Source organism: Microcaecilia unicolor, chromosome 4 (genome assembly GCF_901765095.1).
Source record: "Microcaecilia unicolor chromosome 4, aMicUni1.1, whole genome shotgun sequence".
Lineage (NCBI taxonomy): Eukaryota > Metazoa > Chordata > Amphibia > Gymnophiona > Siphonopidae > Microcaecilia > Microcaecilia unicolor.
In genome coordinates, this window is record NC_044034.1 from 161,836,970 (window position 1) to 161,861,966 (window position 24,997).

Below are 24,997 nucleotides of genomic sequence, written 5' to 3' on the forward strand. Positions count from 1 at the left end.
ACGGAACAATGTAAGCCACATTGAGCCTGCAAATAGGTGGGAAAATGTGGGATACAAATGCAATAAATAAATAAGAACCAGTTTCAGCGCAGCAACAACTAAAATGTTCAGTAATTTTTGTTGGGAAACATCCAATTGATATTGGAATAGCACAGAACCTAACATAATAATTGAAGGAGTAATTTGCCCCTTTACAGGAACAATATTTGAACTAAAAGACCACACCTGACACCAAAAGTCATAAGTTATTCTACAATCAAAAATCATATGAAGCAAGGTACCAGCATGCGAGCCACAGGACCAACATTTGTTATTCAAAAGACCAGCTACCGCCAATTTATGAGGAGTCCAAATCACCCTATGACGAAAGAAATATAATGACTGCACGTCGCTGGCCGAAGCTATAGGCCTATTTACTTTAGACCAGAGATAAAAACCACTGATTGGGCGATACCTGAAATTGAAGATTATTTTTATTAACCATTATTAACACAGCTAAAACATTACTTTATCTTAAATAAAAAATAAAATTATTTTCTGTACCTTTGTTGTCTGGTCATTTACTTTTTGTAACTGTGTTGGTCACAGTCTCTTGATTCTGCTTTCCTTCATCTTCTCTTAACTCTCTTGCCAGGGTTTCCTGTCCATTTGTCATTTTTCTCTCTTTTTTTCTTCAATTTATTTTTCTGCCTTTCTCTGTCCAGATTTAATGCCTTCTTATTATCCGATCTTTAGTTTCCCTCTACTTCATCTACCTATGGCTTTTCATCTTTTCCTTCTCTCCCTTTCCTTCAGCATCTCCCCTCTTTCTCTCCCCATCCTTTCAGTGTCTCCCCTCTTTCTTGCTGCATCCTTCCTTCCAGCATCTCCTCTTTCCCTCCCCATCCTTCCATCTACCCTCTCTCCCTGTCCTTCCATCCAGTGTCTCTCTCTGCCCCCTTCCTTCTAGCCAGTTCTCTCTCTACCCTTTTCCATTCAGCATGTCCTCTCTCTCTTCCCCCCATCCTTCCAGTGTCTCCCTCTGCAACCTTTTAACCAGTGTCTTCCCTCTCCCCCCATACTTCATCTTCCTTCTTTCGCTCCCCATCCTTCCACCTAACATCTCTCCTCTCCTCCAATCATTCCATCCAGTCTCTCTCTCTTCCCTTCCTTCCTTCCATCCATCCAGTGTGTGTGTGTGTCTCTACCCTTTTCCATTCAGCATGCCCCCTCTCTTTCCCCATCCTTCCAGTCTCTCTTTTTTTTCTCTCCCTACACTTCCATCCAGTGTCTTCCCTCTTTCTGCCCTCATTCTTCCAGCATCTTCCCTTTCTCTCCCTCCTTTTATCCAGCATCTCTGTTTTCTCTCTCCGGGTCTTCCCCTTTCTCCCTAGTAGCTTCTCTCTCTCCTGTCCTTTTCCATGTCCCCTATTTCTCTCCCCATCTTTCCAATCACCTCTTTCTCTCTCTCTGTACTTCTCTTCCATCCAACGTCCCCACTCATTTTCTCTCTTCTGCTCTCTCCATTCAGTACCTCCTGCCTCCCTCTTCATACCCTTTCCGCAGTGGCATGGCTAGGTGGGGCGCAGGGGGAGCGGTCGCGCCCCCAAACAGATTTTTAGAAGAGAAATGCCTGCTCCCCCCTCCCGCGCCGGTCTTGCACCTACTCCGAGTCCTGTCTCTTCCGGCCGCTGTCGCCCATCCGGTCGCTCGGTTTTAAAGCCCTGAGGCGTTCTCCCTCCGACACCGGCGATTTACATAGCCAGCCTTCTTCTGCCAGCATCGGGGCCTCTCCCTCAGACTCCTCCCACCTTTACCGGAAGACAGGAAGTTGCATAATCGGAGGCGGGACGCGTCTGAGAAGAGGTTCCGACGCTGATAGAAGCTTGGCTATGTAAATCGCCGGTGTCGGAGGGAGAACGCCTCAGGGCTTTAAAATCGAGCAACCACGCGGATGGGCGACAGCGGGCGGAAGAGACAGGACTCGGAGTAGGTGTACGACTGGCGCGGGAGGGGGAAGCAGGCAGAGAAAGCCATTGGCACCGCAGGCGTTTGGCGCTTAGGCGCCACCTCTTCTAAAAATCTGGGGGAGCGACCGCTCCCCCTGCGCCCCACCTAGGTACGTCACTGTAGAAGATTATGGTTGAGTATTGTATGCAGATATTTTGGGCAAAGGTTAAGATTTTGGCTCCCTGATTAGGGAAAGGGAATAGGACTTGATACACCGCCATTCTGTGTTTTTTTTTTTTTTTTTTTTTTTTTGCAACTACATTCAAAGCGGTGTATTTATACCTGGGGCAATGGAAGGTTAAGTGACTTGCCCCGAGTCACACGGACTTGCAGTGGGAATGTTTCCCCGGATCAAAGTCCACTGCACTAACCAGTAGGCTACTTCTCTACTAAGGTGCAGTAGAGTTTTTAGGTTGTACTAACTCTAGAGACACCCATGGAATATATGGGTGTTTCTAGCGTTAGCCTGTGCTAATCTTTAGCTCACACTGAAAATGCTAGTGCGCTTACAGTGATGAAATGGTTATCAATAGAAATCAAACAAAATAAAGCGTGGAAAAGAAAATAAGATGATACCCTTTTTATTGGACATAACTTAATACATTTCTTGATTAGCTTTCGAAGGTTGCCCTTCTTCGTCAGATCCGATCTGTTTTATTTTGTTTGATTTCTATTGATAACCTCAAGAGTGGACTAACACGGCTACCACACTCCTCTAGTGATGAAATGGAAAGCGGGGGAGGGGGGGTAGGGAGAGTATTGCTAACAGGTTTTGCAGTGCACATGTTCCTTATTTGTTAAAGATAGCATTGCTGATCGTCTATCTTATGAGCTGCTAGTTTGTACTTCAGGGCAAATTTTTTTCTCTTTTGGTGATTTGGTTTTGTTATACTGTGCCAAGGCGCTTCTGACTATGCTAGGACTATGAGGCTGGGTAGCTCTCCTTTCTTCATGGTGTGAAATGTTCCATTGACAAATATTTTGATGTCTGAATCATTGCCAACCAGTAGAAAAGTTTGGAAGTTCCCCCTGCTCCTGTGGCAGAGTATGCCCCAGATAGACATCAAATTTCATGATACCATAGCTCCCAGTACCTAGGACATTTCCCTTATTTGTAATCACATCTTACATAACTGCCCAAGCTGGGGTTTCCACAGACTGTGATACTCCATGGTGTACTTGCTTGTGAAGCCTATGCATGACTGTCATGGATATAAAAAGGCAAATATATTCTCCCTCCCCCCCCCCCCCCCAAATATTTGTGAACACCTTTCTCTTGCAACATCTAAAGCCCCAACAGGCAAATGAGCACAAGTTGGGTTCAGGACTCAAAACCATATCTCTGATACAGCGGTATCACTGCTCCATTGAGCTGACCCAGAAAAGCACTTTCTTGCTGATACAAATAAATAGACTACAGAAAATTACAGTTCTGTGAGCTACACTAGTTTGATAAGAATGGAGTACATAGGGAATATGTTTTTGCTAAAATTGGGCAAATTTTTATAGCTTGGGTTGAAATTTTGTAGTTCTGTTCAACTTTGTTTTTTTTATGTTTTTTTTTTTCATTCATATTTCTTTTCTGACTTTAAATAGAAATGGTCTGAAGGAGATGTTCCTCTGTCCTCAAAATATGTGCCAAAGCTCCTGTTCTGTTAGAGAATGAATTTGGCTGGCCTTTTGTGGCAGGTGAAAACTGAGGCACAAATAATATGTGTGTACCCATTGCTTCCCCCCCCCCCCCTCAGTGTGCTGCAGCTACAATAAATTAATAACAAAGAAAATTGGGCAAAGTTCATAATAACTCTTTGGCAGCACTCTTTGAGAACTTAAAAATACACCAGATCTTGTGTATTGCAAACAGTGAAAATTCCCAGGGCTGTTTCTGAAAGAAATTCTTGAATTCTTAGGGTCTCTTTTACTAAACCGTGCTAGTGATTCCTGGCATGGCAAATGCGCCGCAGCCCATTCAATTTGAATAGGCTTCGTCACATTTGCTGTGCAGGAATTGCTAGCACGGTTTAGTAAAAGAGACCATTAGTCTTGGATAAAACTTGTTTCAGAACAAGGCTCCCTGTGCTCCTTTCTCATTGAAATGTGCCCTTAATGGGAAAGTACCATGAAACAGTCTAAATTATTTAGCTAGGAATATTTGCAGATCTTATTTTCTTCAATCCGAAGGACTTCAAAAACATGCATTTATTGTTAAATAAAAGCCTGCAAAAGCCTCTTGTTACATGTGTGCACCTTTCCCTTTGTACATGAGGACTAATGTTGAAATTGTGTTCATATTGGAGCAGCACCTTTCACTTAGGAGTTTAATTTGAATTGACCCATTTTTGTTGAAGAGAAAACTGGATTAATGAGCAAAGACATTTTCCCTGAAATCATTAATCAGTTTAATATTTGCTGTGTGTTTTTGAAATTTAGTTGCTTAGCGTTAGTCTGTCTTAAATATTTGGCATGTAAATTGCTTATTTATCTTATTTAGCTTGGTCTATGTATTATATTTGCCTCAATAAGAAAGCATTATTCTTCAGTTCAGATCTGTTAAGTGAGTGCCACATTATCTCTTTGCAGCAGGGAGATAGGAGGTAAAAGCAAACTGATGCCATCTATGTCATGTGGTATTTCTGCCCAAAGAGCTGCAGCCTTTTCAATTTGTTTATCTATTTTTTCCCCCTTGGTAGCAGAGACACAGGAGAGAGAAGGCTTATTCCATTATGTGTGCGTCTGTCAAATACAACACCCGGGGTCCTGCCCTTATCCCCAGAATGAAGACTAAGCACCGTATCTATTACATTACTCTCTTCTCCATTGTCTTGCTGGGACTTATTGCTACGGGGGTGTTTCAGTTTTGGCCACATGCCATCGAGTCTTCCAGTGAATGGACCGTGGAAAAGCGCAGTGTGCATGATGTGCCTACTGTGAAGCTGCCAGGGGACTGCCCTATTCCTGAGCGGGGTGACCTTAGCTGCCGTATGCACACTTGCTTTGATGTGTACCGCTGTGGCTTCAACCCTAAAAATAAGATCAAGGTGTACATCTACTCACTGAAGAAATACGTGGATGAGTATGGCACGCCGGTGAGTAACACCATCTCCAGGGAATATAATGAGCTGCTGACTGCCATCTCGGACAGCGACTTCTACACTGATGACATCAATCGTGCCTGCCTCTTCGTCCCTTCCATTGATGTGTTAAACCAGAATACATTGAGGATAAAGGAGACAGCACAGGCCTTGGCACATTTATCCAGGTACTGGACCTGCAGGAAGTGTGTGTTTTCACACTTTGAGTTCCATATTTCATTCTCTTGACTTTTGGACGTGGATGTCACAGAGGCGAAATAGGGTTAGCAGTCTGTCTCAGGTTGAGGTGCATATTTGGTAATAAGAGTAAAAATGCCCACTTAGGATGCAACCAGGTTTTGCTCTTAATTCAAGTTTTTGATCTGTTATGGCTGGCCAGGTTAGATGCTTTGGCAGATGTGTGGGAACTAGTATGTCTGTGTGCATGCTTAGAACTGTGTGTGTACCCATTTCAGTTCTATTGTAGGGCAAACCAATGAAAGTGGTTGTTCTGAAAGGAAGAGGTAAAAATAAACATAGAATTTAAGAAACCTAATTAAGACCCTTTCATCTGTATGGTAGCATATAGCCACCACATTTCAAAAGAGATGATAAAACTACAGACAGGGCACATAATTTAATGCCAATATCATCAATGGCTAAGTTATAAAAGAAAAATTACATATTAAAAAATGAACTGGCATGTAACATGGTATCAGATATATTCTGGAAGTGTATCAGAGGTAAATATAATTGTTTCTTTACTTTTTGATCTGTGTAGGTGGGATCGGGGCACAAACCATCTGCTGTTTAACATGCTCCCCGGTGGACCTCCTGATTTTAACACAGCTCTTGATGTTCCCAGGGACAGGTAAATGCCTTCTCTCCTCACACATGGACATTGTTAGTAGGACATATCAAGCCACAGGCTGACTTCCCTTTAAACCAGGTTGCTATCCTGATGATCAGTGTGCTATTTCAAAGGAATATTACATTTGGCAGTATTTTGGTATTGGTATAAACCATATGACCCTTACACCTGCAAGCCCACTTCCCTTTTCCTCTCTAAACCTCTGTAGAGCACACTGAAACTTCAACATGAACCCTGCCAGGTGTTCCATCTCTCAAATTCTAATTTCTGCTTTACCAGAATAGATAATCTTTTGGATAAGATTTGTGCCTCTGTTATGTTGTCTCAGACTTGTCACTTTTAACTTTACTTAGTTGTTTTTAATTGTGGATAAGCAGGCTTATAAAATAAATGATTTTTGTAACATGGTACACCTAGACTAGAGCAAGCTGTTGTTCTAATGTAAACTGCTGTTTGTACCTGCTAAAATACGTTCTAATGTAAACTGCTGTTTGTACCTGCTAAAATACATTCTCATATGCCTGAACTAATATCCTGTAGGGGGCAGTCAAAGAGCATAAGTAATTTTTCTAATGAAACTTGGTAAAAAGAGAGCAAGCAGTTTTAGGTAGTAGGTTTATATCTTAAATAAATGTAGCACAAAATGTTTGGCAAAAGTGACTGTAGAAATGCATATTTCGATATTTCACTGAAAAGGACTTGTTTGACAAGTACCTAAATATAAATGAGCTCTGGTGACTTAAGCTGTTTACTAAGCTGTGTTATAGGTGCGTTAACATTTTTAATGTACGCGCATTAACTGTGTATGCGTATAGGTGCCTACACGGTTAGCGCGTGCGCTAATTGTAGGCACTTTAAAAACTCTAACGCACCTTAGTAAACAGGGCCCTTAGTAAGAAAGGCAACCTGTCTAGTATTCTATGTGTAACGTAATTTAATTTAAGACGTATCTTCCACCTTTTCATCCACAAAATATACACGGTCAAATTACAATACAAGCATCAAAATATAAATATGAGAGAGCAAAAATGTATCAGGTTAAATTTTAATTCCAATCCCATTCCCCCTGCAATTCAGTTCCATGTCCATCTCAGGGGTTGGCAGGTTATGAAGGGAAAAAGATTTCCTTCATCAGTGATCTGAATAGATCACAAAAACTAGGTACACTAGAGGGGTGGTCATTCTTTGAGGCAGACAAAGATTCTGGTAATAAACGCGAGGACTGAGATATGGAAGCATTTTGCAGGGTCCTGTTTATCAAGGCACTCTAGTGCTTTTAGCGCGCCTTAAAAATTAGCGTGCTAGAGACACCCATAGGAATATATGGGTGTCTCTAGCTTTAGCACGCACCACTATTTAGCACACACTAATATTAGCGCAGCTTAGTAAACAGGTTTCTAGGTTTGTACCTGAGGCAATGGAGTGTTAAGTGACTTGCCCAAGATCGCAAGGAGCAGCAGTGTGATTTGAACCGGCCACCTCTAGATGTCAAGACCAGTGCTCTAACCACTAGGCCACTCCATCTCATCTCAAAAAAAGGTTTGGATATCTTCCTAAAAGAAAAGTCCGTAAGCCATTATTAAAATGGACTTGGGAAAATCCATTGCTTATTTCTAGGATAAGCCTCATAAAATGTACTGTTTTGGGATCTTGCCAGGTACTTATGACCTGGATTGACCACTGTTGGAAACGGGATTCTGAGCTTGATGGACCTTTGGTCTGTCCTAGTATGGCATCACTTATGTTCTTATGAATAATAAAAACAAACTCCGCTTTCAGTGTGGTTTAAAGACTTGTATTACGGTGAACTGTGCAGTGATGAGATTCAGAAATAAAACAGATTAAAAAGGGAAAATGGAAAAGTGAAACAATTACAAATAAAAAAACAAAAACAGCAGATTGAGGTGGTGGTAGAGAAGGACCTAACTATGTCCACATTTTCTCTGAAAAATTTTCTGTTGTGAAGGGAGACAAAGGACCCTATTTACTAAGCTGTGCTGTAGGCACTCTATAGTTTTTAGCGCATGCTAACCATTGGCGTGCGCTAACTTTGTAGGTGCCCACAGTTATCCTGTGGGTGCCTACACAGCGCATGCTAATTTTGTGCACACACTAAAAATGCTAGCACACCTTAGTTAAGAGCTCTTGGTTAAGAAGTCACCTCTGTTTATTTCTGGTGTGTGGAGATAATTATATACTTGGCTCTGTTATTAATAATTTTCCTTTATGATTGGTTTTGGTGCTAATACAAATGAGTTAAAATATACATATGTATGTGTATATATAGCCTATATAATAAATCTCACCTCTAACGTTCTATTCTTGCTGCCTGTATCCGTGGCTTTCTTCGGAGTTGGTCTGCTAGGTTCCGTAGATCAGGCTGATGTCACACGCAGCACTGACCAACCGCACGATAGCAACACGAGTCGCCGCCCCTCCACCTCCCTCCCGAGGTTGTCGCCGCTGCTCCTCCCCCTCCGTCCAGCGACCCTCTTCTCCCCCTGCCCCCCCTCCAGCCACCCATGTCCAACGACTCTCCTCTCTCCCCTGCCCCCCCCCCTCCAGCCACCCAGGTTGTCCAGCGAAGTCTTCGGGGCAGGCAGGAAAGATCCCTAGTCTTGCCTGCCCGCTCTGACCCTCCCCCGCTGCCAGATCGCTCTTCAAAATGGCCGCTGAACATGGGTGGCTGGAGGGGGGGCAGGGGAAGAGGAGGGTCGCTGGACATGGGTAGCTGCTCACAGAGAGTCTGTCTATCGCACACATACTCTCTCACACTCTGTGTGACACACACTTTCTCTCACACTCAGTCTCTCAGATATGCAGTCACACACACACACACACTCTCTCTCACAGACACACTCGCACCCAGTCTCACTCTCTCTATCGCACATTCACTCTCTTTCACACAGTCACTCTCGCACACACTCTCTCAAACATACACACTCCGAGGAAAACTACTACTATAAATCATTTCTATAGCGCTACCAGTCGTACGCAGCGCTTCACAATTGAACATGAAGAAAAGACAGTCCCTGCTCAAAAGAGCTTACAATCTAAATCAGGACAGACAGACAGGACCAATAAGGATAAGGGCAAGATAGACAGAAGGACACTAGGATATATATAAAATGTAAAACATTTTAAAGGCATTAAAAAAAAAATAAATCTTATACGGGGGAGAAGACTGTAAAGTAGAGTTGGAGGAGCAACCTAATGCTTAGTGCAGTATACTTAGAACCAGGGGAACTGAGCTCAATTCCCACTGCAGCTCCTTGTGACCCTGGGCAAGTCACTTATAACCTGTTGCCCCAGGGTCAAAAAAATTTAGATTGTGAGCACACTATAGATAAAGTACCTGCATATATGTTAACTACTTAGGGTTGTACTAAAGAAAGGTAGTGTATCAAAATGTATGACCCATTGTAATGCTATGTAATCTCAGTTTTAGATTGCCAAGTGAAAATCTTAGTAACATAATAAATGACAGCAGATGAGGACCAAAATGGCCTGTCCAGTTCTGCTCAGGAGCGATTTTGTTCAATTAAGGTAGATGCTTTTACGCTTCCCATTTGGAACCCCTCACTGAGGCCTTTTCCCCCATGTCCCTCATCCTAATCACTTACCTCTCTAATCCCTCATACATCTTCTGAATACTACCGATTGTATCTTAGATCCTGTCATGACTATGTCATAACAACACTCTGTAAGCCACATTGAGCCTGCAAATAGGTGGGATAATGTGGGGTACAAATGCAATAAATAATAATAATAATGTCCCTCATCCAGCCTATTAAAGTAGTACCATTGCTGTTGCAGCTGCTGTTCTGTGCATGTTACCTCGGTGCATCATTTCCATCCTCTGTATATCCTGTACTGTTTTTGTCTCAGCTGTCTCCTCCAGGAAGGCATTCCAGGCATCCACCACCCTTTCTGTGGAAAAAAGTGTTTTGATATTAGTTCCTATCTCAAGAACAGTGTTTTAGTCAACCTCTTGTCTTCTTTTTAAGCGGATAAAGTATTTGTGAAGTGTCTTGAATGGCAAGTTTTCTAAGAAACCATTCGTTAGAGATTTTGAATGAATTGTATTTCAAGATAGTGAGCCATTCATCAGTGCCAGCACAAGGGATTTCACATTCAGTTCTCTTATATTCCTTTAGTTATCGAATAATTGTGTGAGTTTTTCAGAATTATTTTGCAGACCTTTAGAGCAGAGAGAGCCTGGCAATGGGTTGTGTTTATGAGCAATGATGTAGAATACAATTATTTTCTTTGATTTCACTATGTAGCAACTGTTCAGTATTAAATTGAATGTTGGAAAACAGGGTTGCATGCAATGGAAAGTGAATGCCAAAGAGCTAATGTGTTGTGCATTGTAGAAAGAAATTGTAGCATTGCACAGATGCGTATTTTACTTATTCATTCATTTAAAAAGAAATATGCCCCTACTAGGTGTGCAAGTGTATGGAACATGTGGATGGGTTGTTAGGCTAACAATTGCTCATCCTTTTATGTTGGTGAAGACCAGGATCTTGTTCTGTGCTTTAAAAATAGCTTATGCATCGAATGAGATTTTCACAGTGGCAGTTTGTGGGCCTAAGGTAGGGGTTCTCAACTCAGTTCTTGAGACACAACATGCCAGTCTGGTTTTCAAGATACCTACATTGAGTTCACATAATAGAAATTTGCGTGCACTACCTCCAATTTATGCAGATTCCTCTCATGCATATTCATTGTCAATATCCTGAACACCTGACTGGCTATGTGTTGTGTCGGGAGGACAGGGTTGAGAACTCCTGTGCTAGCAGGTGCCAAGGACTCTGCAGAGCAGTGGTTTCTCAACCCAGTTCTTGAGACTGCCTGGCCAGCTGGGTTTTCAGGATCTCCGCAAGTAGTATGAATGAGAGAGGTTTGTATACAATGAAGGCAGTGCAGGCTAATATCCCATGCATATTGATTGTTGATATCCCAAAATTGCGATTGGTTAGGTGTGTCCTGAAGACTGGGTTGAGAACCCCTGGTCTAAGGTACTAAGTGCTCATTTTAGAGACAAAATAGGAAAAGCCCTTTAATACATAGTTGGCCACCTCTTGTCCACAGAGGCCCCAAACCATTGAGGTTCTCAGGATGTCCATGAGAGAAATTTTCATGCCTATTGCCTCAGTAGTAAGCAAATTAATTATATCTTGAGAACCTGACTTGATTGGGCTCTCTGAGGATTTGAGTTGTGAAGAAAAAGGAAGGAGTGTTTTACATTCTATGTGCTAATTTTACTGATTCCTTTTACCCATTTCCATTATATAGCTTTCCACTATTCCAGAACCTGTGGGATAGTTTTGTCCGTCAACCAGCAGGTGGTGATAGAGAACTGAAAACTGAACTGAGACATCTCTCTTTTGGCATCCAGTCCACCTCCTTAGTATTTTCTATTTCCAGAAGGTGGATGGACACACTTTTCAGCTTCTGAGTGATTTGCTCCTGGTCCGGTTGGTCAACTGGTCTTCAGTTGAGCTTTGCAGGTGGCGTGATGAATTTTAAGAATAACAGAATAACTCCATCGCAACATTCTATTCGTTGCAGCACAGGAGAGGATCTTCCTCATGGAGCGCAGGAGGTCGAAGCTCGTGCCAACAGATTAGTCTTCTCAGTCAAGGCAGACCCAGGATTTGGGACTACGGCCAGGTTCTAGGGTCAATGATGGTGCCAATGGAAGTGGTGCCATGGACAAGGGCTCATATGTGGACATTACAGGAATCTCTTCTCAGCTGCTGGTCTCCAGTGTCAGAGAAGTATGACCTTCATTTTCCTTGTATGCAGTGGTGGTCGTCGCCTAGGTGTTTGACCGTTAGAGCTCCCTTTCTGATAGCACAATGGTAGGTGGTGACAATGGACAGCAACAGGTCGGGTTAGGGAGCTTGTTCCATCCGGCACAGGGCACCTGGGTGGAACAAGAATCTCGGTGGTCGATAAATTGCTTGGAGCTCATGCCCAGATGATCAAGGGTAAATTTGGGCGCTAGAGGCCACTAGCCCTGTACTAGTGCCCGCATTTACCAGCATGGCATGATCAGAGGGGTCTGAATACAGCAGAGCTCATTTAAATTATATTTAAGTTTAGCTCTTTGGTATTCCACCCATACGGTCAGAGCACTGTGCTGTGATCTTACAGATGGAATAGTGCCTTAACCCTACACCATCTTGGAGCTGGTGTTAGGGTTAAGGTGCTATTCCTGCCCTCCCCCCTCCCCCCCCCCCGGTCAATGCCAGGCAGCCTCGGTTGCCACCGTCATTCCTGGGGGGGGGGGTCCAGTGGATCCCTGGACCCCCCCCCCCCCCCCCAGGGCACTGATATGGAGAGGGGTGGAGATCACCGGACCTCCAGCCCATACCTGGTGGTCTAGTGACACCGAACCCTCCCATTCACTGTACCTTTAGATTTCAGAGGAGGGAATAGGACTCCCTCCTCCTTCCAGTGCTGCCTCCAAAATGACTGCGCTTTGCCCTGCCCAGTGCATCCTGGAATGTGCTGTGCGGGGCTTCCATACCATATAAGGGAGAAACTCCCAGACAGGCCTTCAGAAAGGATTGGTATTGGGTTTTCTAAAAGTTCAGGTTGCGGCTTTGGCCTTTTTCAGGGGCTGACTACAGAAGGTGACTCTTAACGGTTCACACGGATATCATTTGACTCTTGTGGGAAGCGGACCGCTTGCAGCCTCCCTTTTGTACACTATATCCAGATTGGAATCTAGTCCTTTTGGCTCTTCACATGCCTCCTTTTGAGCCACTCCGGAAGGCCTCCTTGATTGGTCTTATGCTAAAGACAGTGTTCTTTGTGGCTGTTGCTTTGGCACTTAGGGTTTTGGAGCTTCAGTTGGGATCCCTTTCTTCGCTTTTCGGAGGTGGGGATCTCCTTGCGCATGTTTCCTTCCTTTTCTTCTGAAAGTGGTATCGGCATTTCATCTCAACCAATCTGTGGAGTTTCCATCCTTTTGCAGAGAGAACAAAGAGGCTCAGCATTCTTCCTTAAAGCATCTCGATGTGTGTAGAGTTCTCATTGGATGTCTGGAAGTCATGAATGAGTTTTGTAAATCAGACAGTTTGTGTTTTTGGTAAACAGAGGCTTGGCCTCATGACTTCCAAGTCCACAATTTCTAGATGGCTGAAGGAGACTGTCAGGTCAGCTTATTTGCTTGTGGGGAAGCAGGTGGCTGGTGCCTTGCAGGCTCATTCTGAGAGGTGTACAATGACATCCTGAGTAGGGACTGCCTTACTATCTCCAGCAGATATTTGCAAGGTGGCTGCCTGGTTGACGCTTTATTCCTTTGCCACGTACAGTAGAGTGGATGTTGCAGCATGCTCAGAAGCCAGTTTTGGGGCTTCGGTCCTCAGGGTGGTGGCGCCAGGATCCCACCTACTCGGGATTGCTTTTGAGCATCCCATTGGTTTTTGAATAGTGGGAAGCTATGTAACAGAAGGAGAAGTTAGGTCTCATCTGATAATTTTCTTTTCATTAGTACTTCCCAGTATTCCAGAGGCCTGCCTGAGGTTTTTGAAATATTTAGTTGGTGTGAAGTAATGGGTCAAATAATGACTCACCTTGCATGGTGCTTCCTGCATATCTCTCTTGTTCTGTACAAATTGTCCAGAGATGAGAGAGATACACACATTTGTTTGTTTGGCTGCTGTTAGGTTAGTGAGTTGTTTATGGTTGTTTGTTCTGAGTTTCTCCTTACTACATGCCTACGTAAATACTGAGGAGCTGGACTGGATGCCAATAGAGAAGGCTCAGTTTTCAGTTCTCTATCACCACCTGCTGATTGATGGGCACAACTATCCCACAGGTTCTGGAATAGTGGGAAGGACTAATGGAAAGAAAATGATCAGGTAAGACCTAATTTCTTATTGATATGGCAGATGCATTGAATACTGTTCTGTAGGCCAGTTTGTTTGTTTATTTATACATGCATTCTTGTATCCCACTATTATCCCAAAACAAGTTTTGGTTCAAAGTGACTTACAATTTACATTTTAAAGTGGAGTTACAATTTACTTACATTACAATTTACGTTTGGTGGAGTTACATTAGTGTTGGGCAATCTGGAGAGGGCTTCTATAGTTCGTGTAGTTGTTCATAGAGTTTTTGAATGGGTGGGTTGAATAGGAAGGCAAGTAAACCGCAGGCATAAGATTAAGGAATAATACAAATTTTTACCTTTAGTATTCTATGACGTGTGAGCTCACTAGGGCTAGAAAGAGTGCCTGTATGTAATATGTAAACCACTTTGGTTTTACCACAGAAAAGCACTAAATCAAGAAAAAACATAAACATATGTTCAATCAGGAATTTGGAAGAGGTTTTGTAGTATAAAAGATTGCATTCAAAAGCAGCAAGACCTCTTGAGTTTTTCAAAATTAATTTATACAGCTTGAAGATATGCTCAGCGTTGAACCAAGAAAATAAGGACAGAAAACAAATGGCTGCTAAAATCACGTTTGGTTGACTTTTTTTTTTTTTTTTTAATTGGTTAGGACCATTTTATTGATCATGTTTTAGCATCATATGCTTAGCGATTGTTACATGTTTAACACTATGTATGTGACTATTGTTACCCGCCTTGGATAAAGGTGGGATGTAAATATAGTAAATAGTGAGGAAGAAGAAGAGATAAGAGAGCAGTGTAGAAAGGGACAGACAGGGAAGAGAGACCTGCCTTATATATCGACTGGCACATGTCAAGCAGAGAATCTGAATAGGTCAAACTTGAGAAGTTCATCTCCCAGAATGAATGTAGTTTGGAAACATTTTCGTGCCTCACTTCAGGGAAGTTCACCTGCTTGATGGTATATGGTGTTGGGCTGCTGAAAAGGTGGGAAGTGGCTTGTTGAAATGTGTATATTGAAGGAACAGTGATAGTGCATTTGTCATTTGGCCTTTGATTGCAGAATCCTTTGTCATTGGTACTAACACTCTCTTCTCTGTATACTACAGAGCTCTGTTAGCAGGAGGAGGGTTCTCCACATGGACTTATCGTCAGGGATATGATGTTAGCATCCCAGTGTACAGCCCGCTTTCTGCAGAGGTGGACATGCCTGAGAGAGCGCCAGGGTGAGTTAAATTGCAGTGTATACATATAGAAGCTATGTGAACCTTCATTTGTACAGAACAGTATGCTTTTTGTATAGAACAGGGTTTCTTCCCACCCAACCATTCTGGTTTTCAGGATCCCCACGATCAATATGCATGAGATACATTTGCATGCACTACCTTCACAGAGATGGCAAGTTACAGTTCCAGGCTGGAGATTTTGGGACAGGCCTGGATTTCTGATCTCCCCGTTTTGTTGCATTATGGGACTTAGAGCACAGATTTCAGTGGGCAGGATCAGGCACTACAAATCCCACACTGCTTTGAGGTATAAGTTTAAAACCAGGACTGGCCAAAAAGTCTCCAGCTTCGAACCTGGCAACGTGGCATCTCTGCCTACATTGTATGCAAATCTTTCTGATACATATTCATTGTGGGCATCCTGACAACCTGACTAGCTAGGTGTATCCCAAGGACTGGGATGAGCACCACTGGAATAGAGAGATTTCCTGCACAACAGGTATGTAGGATGTACTCTGTAATTGTTACTGATTGAATGTTCCTCAATTTGTTACATTTTTGCACTTAATTGCTTTATAAATCTCTTTTAGACTTAAATGAATACAGCAAACCAAAATGGGAAAGCATTTACATCAGTTTGAGCTTGTTTAATTTTTTTTTATTTGTATTGTACTTTTTGCTGGTCTTGTAAATCTTTAGAAAACTTTGACTGTAGGTTCCAACATACAGCCCTTAGAATGCCTCTCCCTCTTCCGTGTGCCTTGTAAAACATTCAGCACATGTGCCTGTGTGAATTGATTTGTTTGTACGCATTTCTAACCCTGTATGTTACAGTGACTATTATAGATGGGTAGTTCTCTGTTCTACTACTACTACTTATCATTTCTATAGCGCTACTAGAAGTACGCAACGCTGTACACTAAACATGTAAGAGACAGTACCTGCTCGACAGAGCTTACAAGATAAAACAGGACTAACAAGGTGGGAAGGATAAAATATACAAGGGTACTGTACAAGTGAATAGGGATTAGGAGTTAAAAGCCGCATCAAAAAGGTGGGCTTTTACCCTAGATTTGAAGACAGCCAGAGATGGAGCTTGACGTACTGGTTCAGAAGCCTGTTCCGTTCTGGAGAACTTGCAATTAAAACTTGTGCCTGAGGTAATGTAGGGTGAAGTGACTTGCCTACAAGAAGCATTGGTAGAAGTGAAATTTATATCCTGGGTATGCTGCTCTATCGGGCTGCTTTTCCAGCCTGGGTGAGTATATCAAAGAAGAAAGCGAGGGAAGGAAAAGGGCTGGATTAAGGGATGCCAGAACTACTAGAGCAGCCTTTGTACTGGGCTGCCCATCATTCTTGCTGCCATTTTTTTCAGTAGGTGGAGGGTGGGGAGGCTAGTAAGTTCATCTATAAAAGCAGGGCTTAATTTTGGGGGGAGCCACTTCTTTTCCAGACTCTAGAGAAACAAGCAGCCTGCACGAAAATGGAGAGGAAGGGATGAGTCTGAAACAGAGCTGAGAACAGTCACTGTACACCCTAATCTAGCTCCTCTTCTGTTGTTGCTTTCACTGACCTACCTGATCCCTCCCTCAGTTCTGCTTTTTTTCTGTCTTCAAATTAAGCCCTGCATAAAAATAAGATATGTGATATTCAGTAGCACTTACGGACCCAGCATTGGGTATTGACTGCATACGTATGTTTAAAAAAAAAAATGGCAGACCATCACATGCATATTTTAGATGGACAAATGGAAGTTGATGGCTGCTTACCATTACTTGGATGGGTTACATTTCCATTGCTTTTTTAGTCTCCGCAGGTACTTCCTTGTTTCATCCCAAACAGGGTTGCACCCAGAGTACCGCTCTGATCTGGAGACACTTCTGGCTGAGAATGGAGAGTCCATGCTGATCTTGGACAAATGCACAAATCTCTCTGACGGCGTTTCTCCTGTACGCAAACGCTGTCGGAAGAATCAGGTTTTTGACTATCCTCAGTTGCTCCAGGTAAGGTGGCTTTCACAGCAATATCAGTTTCCTGAGAAGCTTTTTTACAAAGTTGTATGCTGCTCTTAAACTGAGAAGGTCAAACGTAGAGAGGCTTCCCTGTGATTTGTCAGGACAGGGTAGAACATGTGCTCCTCAATTCTCTTAGAGTATGTGTTGGCGCTCCCACACCCTGTGAAGAATGCTGCTTCCTCTGATGCCACTAAAAGCATCTGGTTAATCTTATGCCCCCTGTGTGATTAAACAGATCATGTAAGCAGTGATTATACTGCTGCTGTAGGCTTTTCTGCTTACTGGGTGCAGTACAGAGATTTTCAGCGTTTACTGTTGAAAGACAAATATTGGAAGTATTTAATCTGTAAACCATTATCCTTGCAGTAACACGGTTGGCTACTAGATTTGATTACAGTCACTGACCATTGGTCTCAATTATTATAAGCAGAGTCTTGATTTTTCAGTGTTGGAAATATATTTATTTAGTTAAGTTGGATAGTTCAGCTTCCCTGCCCCCAAAGATTTTAGTTTGAACTTGAGGATATTAGATCATAGATTGAGGAAATCGAGGCCTCCGGGTTTGTACCTCTAGGCTCTAACTATTGTACTTTGCTGTAGACAAATGTTTTTGTTTTGCTTTTAAAGGAAGTGATTGTGATATGCTTTGCAAAGCAATGGAAGTTTTATATTTGGGGCCAGTGCCCGTTAGGAAATTGGCCTTAATGATCCACAGGGATCCCCTGCTCACTGTTCTGAAAGGTCTATTTTTCTGCACTATAGGAACTTCCCCAGCCTTGGCCGTTGCAGAGAGGACTTAGTAGTCATGCAAGTAGAACTTCCCCAGCCTCCCCATCCTGTAGGGCAGAAAGGAGATCCTGTACTAGTGCAGTCAGTGGAGGTCAGTTTCATTCTCCTGCACTCTTAGCACAAAGGGTCCATTGGTAATATTCCACAAGTAAAACAAAAAGACTAAATAGACAAGATGGACAAAAGACAAAATGTATTAATTTATGAAGAAAATTTACCTATAGCACATATATACTGCTACGTATAAATAAGCAGGGAGAGAGATGAGTCTATAAACAATTATTAGCTAGATAGATTGGGTACCTTTTCGCTCAGCAAGTCACAAAGTGGGGTTTGCGACTTATTTATATCACAAGATAGAGAGATATCAACTGCATGATCCTGCAAAATTTTAGTCTCAAGCATGGGCTAATTACATCTTTAAAAAAATGAGAAATGTTCATAAAAAAAAGTAATTTAACCTCACAAATCACATAACATTTTAAGTACCCTCAGTTTTTAGGCTGTAAAACATGAAAAACATCAAAGTTGTGAAAAAATTGCATAGTCCCGTTCTATTGATCCTATAGTACATAAAACTTTCAAAAATGAAAGTTGCCCCTCCAAACTTTTATACCCTTTCTCTGTTATTTGTAACCCCACTTTTGGTCCTTTTTGCTCAACAGGTCCCATATAGATATTCAAAAAACCAAGGTACACACACACAGGAGCCCTATATAGTAAGCGGATAGACTCGAAGCAAAACTTAAATGACTCCCCAAAAAAGGCAGAAGGCTGTAACCTGCGCAGAGTAGCAGATATAACCCTAAACAAAGACATAGAGGGGTGGAACCCTTATAGAATGATCGGTACAACTCTAGCTAACTTAGTGACTGGACAGATCATCCTGGTTTTTGCTGTTTGCTATGTTACTGTGGGCTCATTTTCAAACCATTTAGACTTACAAAGTTCCATAGTGACCTATGGAACTTTGTAAGTCTAAGTACTTTGAAAATACGTCTCTCTCTCTCTCTCTCTCTCTCTCTCTCTCTCTCTCTCTGTGTATATATATATATATTAGTATCTGTTTATATATTTATACACGTATAGATACAGTATGTCTATTTCTATATATCGATATAGAGCTATAATTCATACATTTTTAAAAAGTTTTTTGGGAAAGATGGCTAACCAATGTTTCTTTAAGAAAGCGTTAAGAATCCCGTTTCAGCATACATATACTTTTTTGATCCTCTCTTACCCCCCACCTTTTTTTTTTTTTTTTTTAGGCTCTGTGTCCCATACACGCATTGCTCTTCTTCACTGACCACAGGCAGAATCATTTCAGGACAGCAGCGTTACCATGTGTTTCTGAGCTCTGAAATGAGCTGGCACATGCAGAGATTTTTAAAATACTTTCCCTCCCCAAATTTTGCATCTCCTCCTGGAATGTCTGGCTGATAACGGCCATGATGTTCTGAAATGTATTTATAGTAACCTTTGTCTAGACAGGAAAAATGGAGATTTCTGTAGATGAGCCCAAGTGTCCACATCTGGCCTCTCTCCCCTCTGTGGAATGTAGTAGGACTCCACCTGCTAACCAGTGAGCAACTACATGTGTGTGTATATTCTTTTCCTCTCACTTCTCTGTGCCACCTTCCCCCCCCCCCCCCCCCCCCAACACTTCGCTGTTTCCCCTGTGAATTTTGTGACCTCTCAGGACAACTTTCCTCCTGGTCCTTTCTCCTCTGCAGCTGGAGTGGTGCCCTATGGTTAGTCTGATTTTGTTAATAAAAATATTTCCTGTTTAGAGTGCTCAGTTTGGCTGAGATTGTACACGCTACTCATATGGCAGCCAGTTTCACAGCTTTTTCAAGAGCTTTTTCAAGGAGTGTGAAGGAGGAGGTATCTTGGGGTCAGATAATTTCATAACTGCTGTATAATTGATTCCTACAATTTTAAGTATCATGTCTTCTAGTTTTGGCTGGAGTGCGTTGGTATTGAATCTGACAAGATGACATACAAAGCAATTAGGATCTTTTTTTTTTTATCTGGTACAAGATCCTCTGTTTCTTTAAGGCTCTGCATTAGTGAGTGTATTCGTACCCTCTGAGGATCAAAGTCTGCTGTTTAAGAACTGTGCTTGGCATGCTTCAGCACATTTTCAGAGTAAAAGGATTCTGGGGAAGATGGTGATCTGGAGATTCTACCAACTTGTTGACGTTACTAATTTAGTATTGGCTACAGGTTCAGTATTTTGGGGAAAGATGGACGATACAGTTCTGATGGTCTTCCAAGCTAGCTTACTACGAGACGGTATTTCAGTGTTAGTAAAAATATCCCAAAGGACATCATGTTGCGTGGGCTAGTCTGACACCAGTGTGTGAGTGATATATTTTGTGATGCTTTAGAACATGAATGCTCCCATGGGAATTGCTTGAAAGCTTAATGTCACTGTAGAGCAAAATACCACACAACAAGATGATGAAATGTCCCCACATAAAAACCTGGAAAATCCACTCCCAAACCAAATGAGGAATAATTAAACAAAATCTTTTTAATTAATATCGCAATTCTTATATAAGTACACCCTGTGCAAACCTAATCTCACAGTGATCAGGAGGAAAAAAAGCTCAGTAGCGGTATAAGCCCTGACAGTTAGTGGTTTACTACACCTTATATCTTTCTAATCAGTCAAAAAAACCTCTTCCCTGCCACAATTAATTAAAAATAACATTTTAAGCATTTTTAAAAACATTTTAATATACATTTTTTTTCAAAAAAAAGTGTCAGCAGAATCTTTAAACAGTGGGGCAAAGACCCAAACCCCCTACTTCCCAGTCTTGCTCACTTTTGTTTGCTATCCATAGCTGTAGTTCTTTTCTTTGCCTGTTTCAAATTGTTTTATTAAATATAAACCAACTTAATGGACTTGTAAAGGTGGTAAATCAAATTTATTAATAAACTTGAAGGCACGTCTTTATTGTGTAAGATGTTTCCACCGTGTTGGCACTGCTGTTGTGTGGCAGATCTGAGCACAGGTATTCACCACAGCATTTTTTTTTTAGGTAAATCCTCACACACCACCTTTTACAGGGCACACGGTTACCGATGGATTGTTGCACCAATTATAACAGCGTGGACAGCTGTGACCTGTCTACCCAATGGTACAGTGCTGGCTACATTTGGTATCGCCATAGAAATAACATGCAATGATATATGGCTTAAAAGACTGAAAGCATAAGGACAACTGCATCTGGTCTTCAAAGAGTTTTCCTAGATTTTTCTCTAACAGTAGCTAGGACCTTGTAGAGCAGTATTACATTATATACTGTAATATCTGTAATCCCGGTAGCAACCCTTCCGGGGGTGGTAGGCTCCCTTCAGCAGTCCTTCCAGACAACACAGCTTTTAGTTCCAAACAGTTTATTTCCCCTCCTCCACAAAATCTCAGTTCAAGGGGGTTAAAGTCCCATTCATTTTTCAAAACAAAGCAACAAGAAAAAAATGTCCCTTTAAATCCAAGTTCTCCCCCAGTGCAACAGCCTGGGTTTCAGTTTTAAAAGTCTTTCCGCTTGAGTGGTTGCAGAATGGCAGTACACCGCCCACAACACAGCTAATTGACTCTTGTGACCACCTACTGCCTTCAGCCCCTGCAACTCTGCCCCAAAGTACAATTACAGTCCATGTCAACTGGCTCCTCCAAACCTGGGGTGCTGCTCCCTCCAGACTCTCCTTCCTCTAAGCACTCCATTAACTCTTCCTCTCTGCTAGGCTGTTGGTTGGAGACCTCCTCCCCCTCCCAGGTGGAAGGAATCTTGTACTGATTTCTAACCCAAGGGAATTGAGCTTTGTCATCCCTGCTCCCCCTTCTGGCCCTCGTCTGCCATATCAGCTGCTCTTTCCAATCCTTTTCCCCCTCCCTTCCACGTGGGGGCCATACCAGGTTTTGGGCCCTACCCCCCTTATCCCTTCTCTCAGGGCCTTGTGGGGAATGTAGTCTGGCCCCATACCTCCTCCTGACCTGCTTAGACCCTCCAACCTCCTTACAATACACAGAAGTAGCAGTTAGCATACTCAGGAGACATTCTCAGCTTTACTGAACTGCTACTTAAAGTAATGCACAGAAAGCATGAATGTTTGAGGCTAAACTTTCTGAGCAGTGAACTTCAAATATGAAATGAAACTACTTGTCAGTCACTTCACACTATAGCTATTTCAAGGATTGGTGAGGTGCTAGCAGTTGGCGTGGAGAGTGCATTATCTATCCAGAGAGTTGTTTTCATAGGGAATATATTGACACTGACAGTGGTTGGCTTTGGGGGTGGGCACGACATAAGACCTGAAAGCATTTAGTGCAGAAAGTTCATCTACACTTTGAGAGCAGTGGGCATGAAGAACGTTCTGTGAAAGGCATACATTAACACTGAGAGCGGTAGGCACCGCCTAAGAATGGATGTTCATAGTTTTAGGGCAAGGACTGCATTGACCCTGAAAATGATGGGTGTGGTATGAACATGACATGAGTAGTTGGTAAGTAGCAAAAGAGAGGGTCCAAAAGTACACGAACCAAAAACAGCAAAAAAAGCAAAGAGAGCCCTCAAGACTGGAACAGTGGAGAAGTCTTTAATTCAAAAGACCCGCCATGGGCTGTGTTTCAGCGCAGAAAGGCGCCTGTCTCAGGGTCAAACCAGTATTCTCTTTGATAGCAGAACGTACCAAGCACGTCGAAGCGCAGTGGCTTTTAACAAACCGTCTGACCTAACACAAGAGCAACTGGATGGCCTCAGTAAGGAGGAGCTGCAGGACTGTCCTGGACAGGGTACTCCTGAGGGGAGACCAGACACCTTGTGGACAACGGCTCATGCTTTGGGAGGGCCAGATGTCATGCCAGCTGAAATTCTGCAAATCTACATGATAGAGCAACAGCGGCTAGACCAGCTGCAGCGAGAGGAATGGGAAGAGCGACAGTGGCAAGAGGAAGACCAACGGCAGCATGAAGAGCGTGAATTTCAGCGGCAGTGTGAGGAGCTTGAGCAGGAATTCCAGATGTAGAAAATGAAATTGGAGATGGAAATGGCTTGCATCCAAAGCTCCAGCCCAACCCCTGCGCCAAGGCTTAAGGCTGGATCCACAGCCCGGATTGGGCCCAACTTGGTTTCGCAGTTTGATACCAGAGGTGACACAGATGGATATCTAACTGCCTTTGAAAAAATTTGCCGCCTCAGTGAGATTCCTTAGAAAGTCTGGGTGTGCTATCTGGGAAGAAAGCTTACTGGTAGAGCACTTGAGGCATTCCAAGGTCTGTCCATGGAGACATGCTCCCTGTTTGAGGAAGTGTGTAAAGCTTTGTTGAACCGTTGTTCCATTACCCACCCCCCCCCCCCCCCCCCAAGACCTATAGACTGAAGTTCTGGACTTTGCAAAAGGGGGCAAATGATACTCAAGTGAGTTTGTGATCCAGTTAAGATACCAGCATCAGCGGTGGCTAAGTGGAGCTGAAGTTAAAACAGTGGAGGACTGCCAAAACCTGATGGTCCTGGATCAGTTTCTTCAGTGTTGTCCAGAAGTGATGGAACATGTCCAAGATCACCAGCCCCATACTCCAGAGAAAGCGGCTGGGTTGGCTGACATCTTTCTGGATAACCAATCCTGGTTGGCAGAGAGAAGCCATCTATATCCACAGCAGCCAGTACCTAAGGGCAGCCAGGGCCCTAAGCCAAATATCCCTGCAACCTCAGACTGTCAGCAAACCCTCCAGTGTTCCCCAAAAACCTAAAGACTTTAGGCATGAGCGCTCTTGTTATCAGTGTGGGCATATAGGACATTTCAAAGTGGATTGCCCAGATAATCCCAAGCCCACACTAAATAGCATTCCAGTTATTGTACCTAAACTGGCGGCTTTCGTGGGTGGCTCTAGTACCACCAAGGAGAGTGGCTCTAGTACCACCAAGGAGACTCACACAGTTGCCACAGCACAAAAGGTTTCTGGCCATTCATCATGCAAGGAAGCAGATGGGTTTCCACAACACTACAGCACCTCAGTATTTGTGAATCAGACCCAGGTGGCTGGGCTTGTGGACACTGGCTCTAGTATTACTTTGTTACGACCAGATTTAGTGTCAGAAGATGCTATTCTACCAGGGCACGCTGCAGAGGTATTGCTAGCCAAGGAATCCAGAGAGACTGTACCCATTGCTCAAGCATTCCTGGATGGGGTACCAAGCCTGGATACAGAGAAATAAGCATAATGAAAAACATGCTGTTACCAATGCTGTGTGGGACCCACATGGGCCCAATGAACAGTACACTTGATAATAGTGGAGAAAGCATTTCTGCTATGGTGAACCGTAATCAGGCCAGGGCAGTCCAACAAGCAGAAGCAGCAGAGATCACCTCTCCAGTTTCAGATCCTGAGCCAGTCCCGGTGAGACCAGCTGACTAAGCAACAGGAGGAGGCGCTCCATTACTTCCAGCAGCACCAGTTCCAGAGGTGACTGGGGCCATGAGTATGGAACAACCTGACAACTGGCACACCTGTTGATCAGACTGATGACCGTGATTTGTCAGTCACTTCAGAGACCCTTCCAGATATGGATACTGATATAGGACAGAGACATACTTTTTAGGAAGCACAGTGCTCTGACCCTGACATGGAAGCCTTGAGGCAGAGGGCTGGTCAGCCAACCAGTGAGACTGGTAAAGATCGTATCCTATTGAAAGAGGACTGCTTGTACAGAGAGACTGATCCTACTGATCCTAATAGGCCCTGGACAGCAGGCAAGCAGCTTATAGTGCCCAGGGCATGCAGAGAACAACTTCTGCAGATTGCACACGTTCCACTAGCAGGACATCGGGGTGACACGCACACTCACTAGACTGACCTAGAACTTCTATTGCCTAGTCAATCTCAAGCCATAGGTGACTATTGTTGAACCTGTGATGCATGCCAAAGAGAGGGTAAGACCCAAGATCACCCCTGAGCTCCCCTGAAACCTTTACCCATTGTCGATGAGCCCTTTGAGAGAATAGCTGTGGATGTGGTGGGGCCTCTAGCTGTTCCTAGTTGGACTGGGAAAAGATTTATTTATTTATAGCGCTTATATCCCACATATTCCCACCCAAGGGTGGGCCCAATTTGGCTTACAGGAATTTGCAGAAAGCATACATCAAGTGTACAA

At 43.2% G+C, this 24,997-nt stretch overlaps 1 protein-coding gene across 2 annotated transcripts in view; it reads left to right on the plus strand.

The window, feature by feature from the left end:
• The first annotated feature begins 1,831 nt into the window (after positions 1-1,831).
• Positions 1,832-24,997, plus strand: part of EXT2 (exostosin glycosyltransferase 2) — a 178,532-nt gene continuing 155,366 nt past the window's right edge. Inside the window, exons 1-5 of one of the 2 annotated variants that reach the window (XM_030200819.1) lie at positions 1,832-2,098; positions 4,680-5,248; positions 5,842-5,931; positions 14,917-15,033; positions 16,841-17,036. In XM_030200819.1, coding sequence (XP_030056679.1) covers positions 4,713-5,248; positions 5,842-5,931; positions 14,917-15,033; positions 16,841-17,036 — 939 coding nt within the window. In that variant the 5' untranslated portion in view covers positions 1,832-2,098; positions 4,680-4,712. The remainder of the gene's footprint in view (positions 2,099-4,679; positions 5,249-5,841; positions 5,932-14,916; positions 15,034-16,840; positions 17,037-24,997) is intronic. The other variant, XM_030200820.1, reaches the window with a different exon arrangement.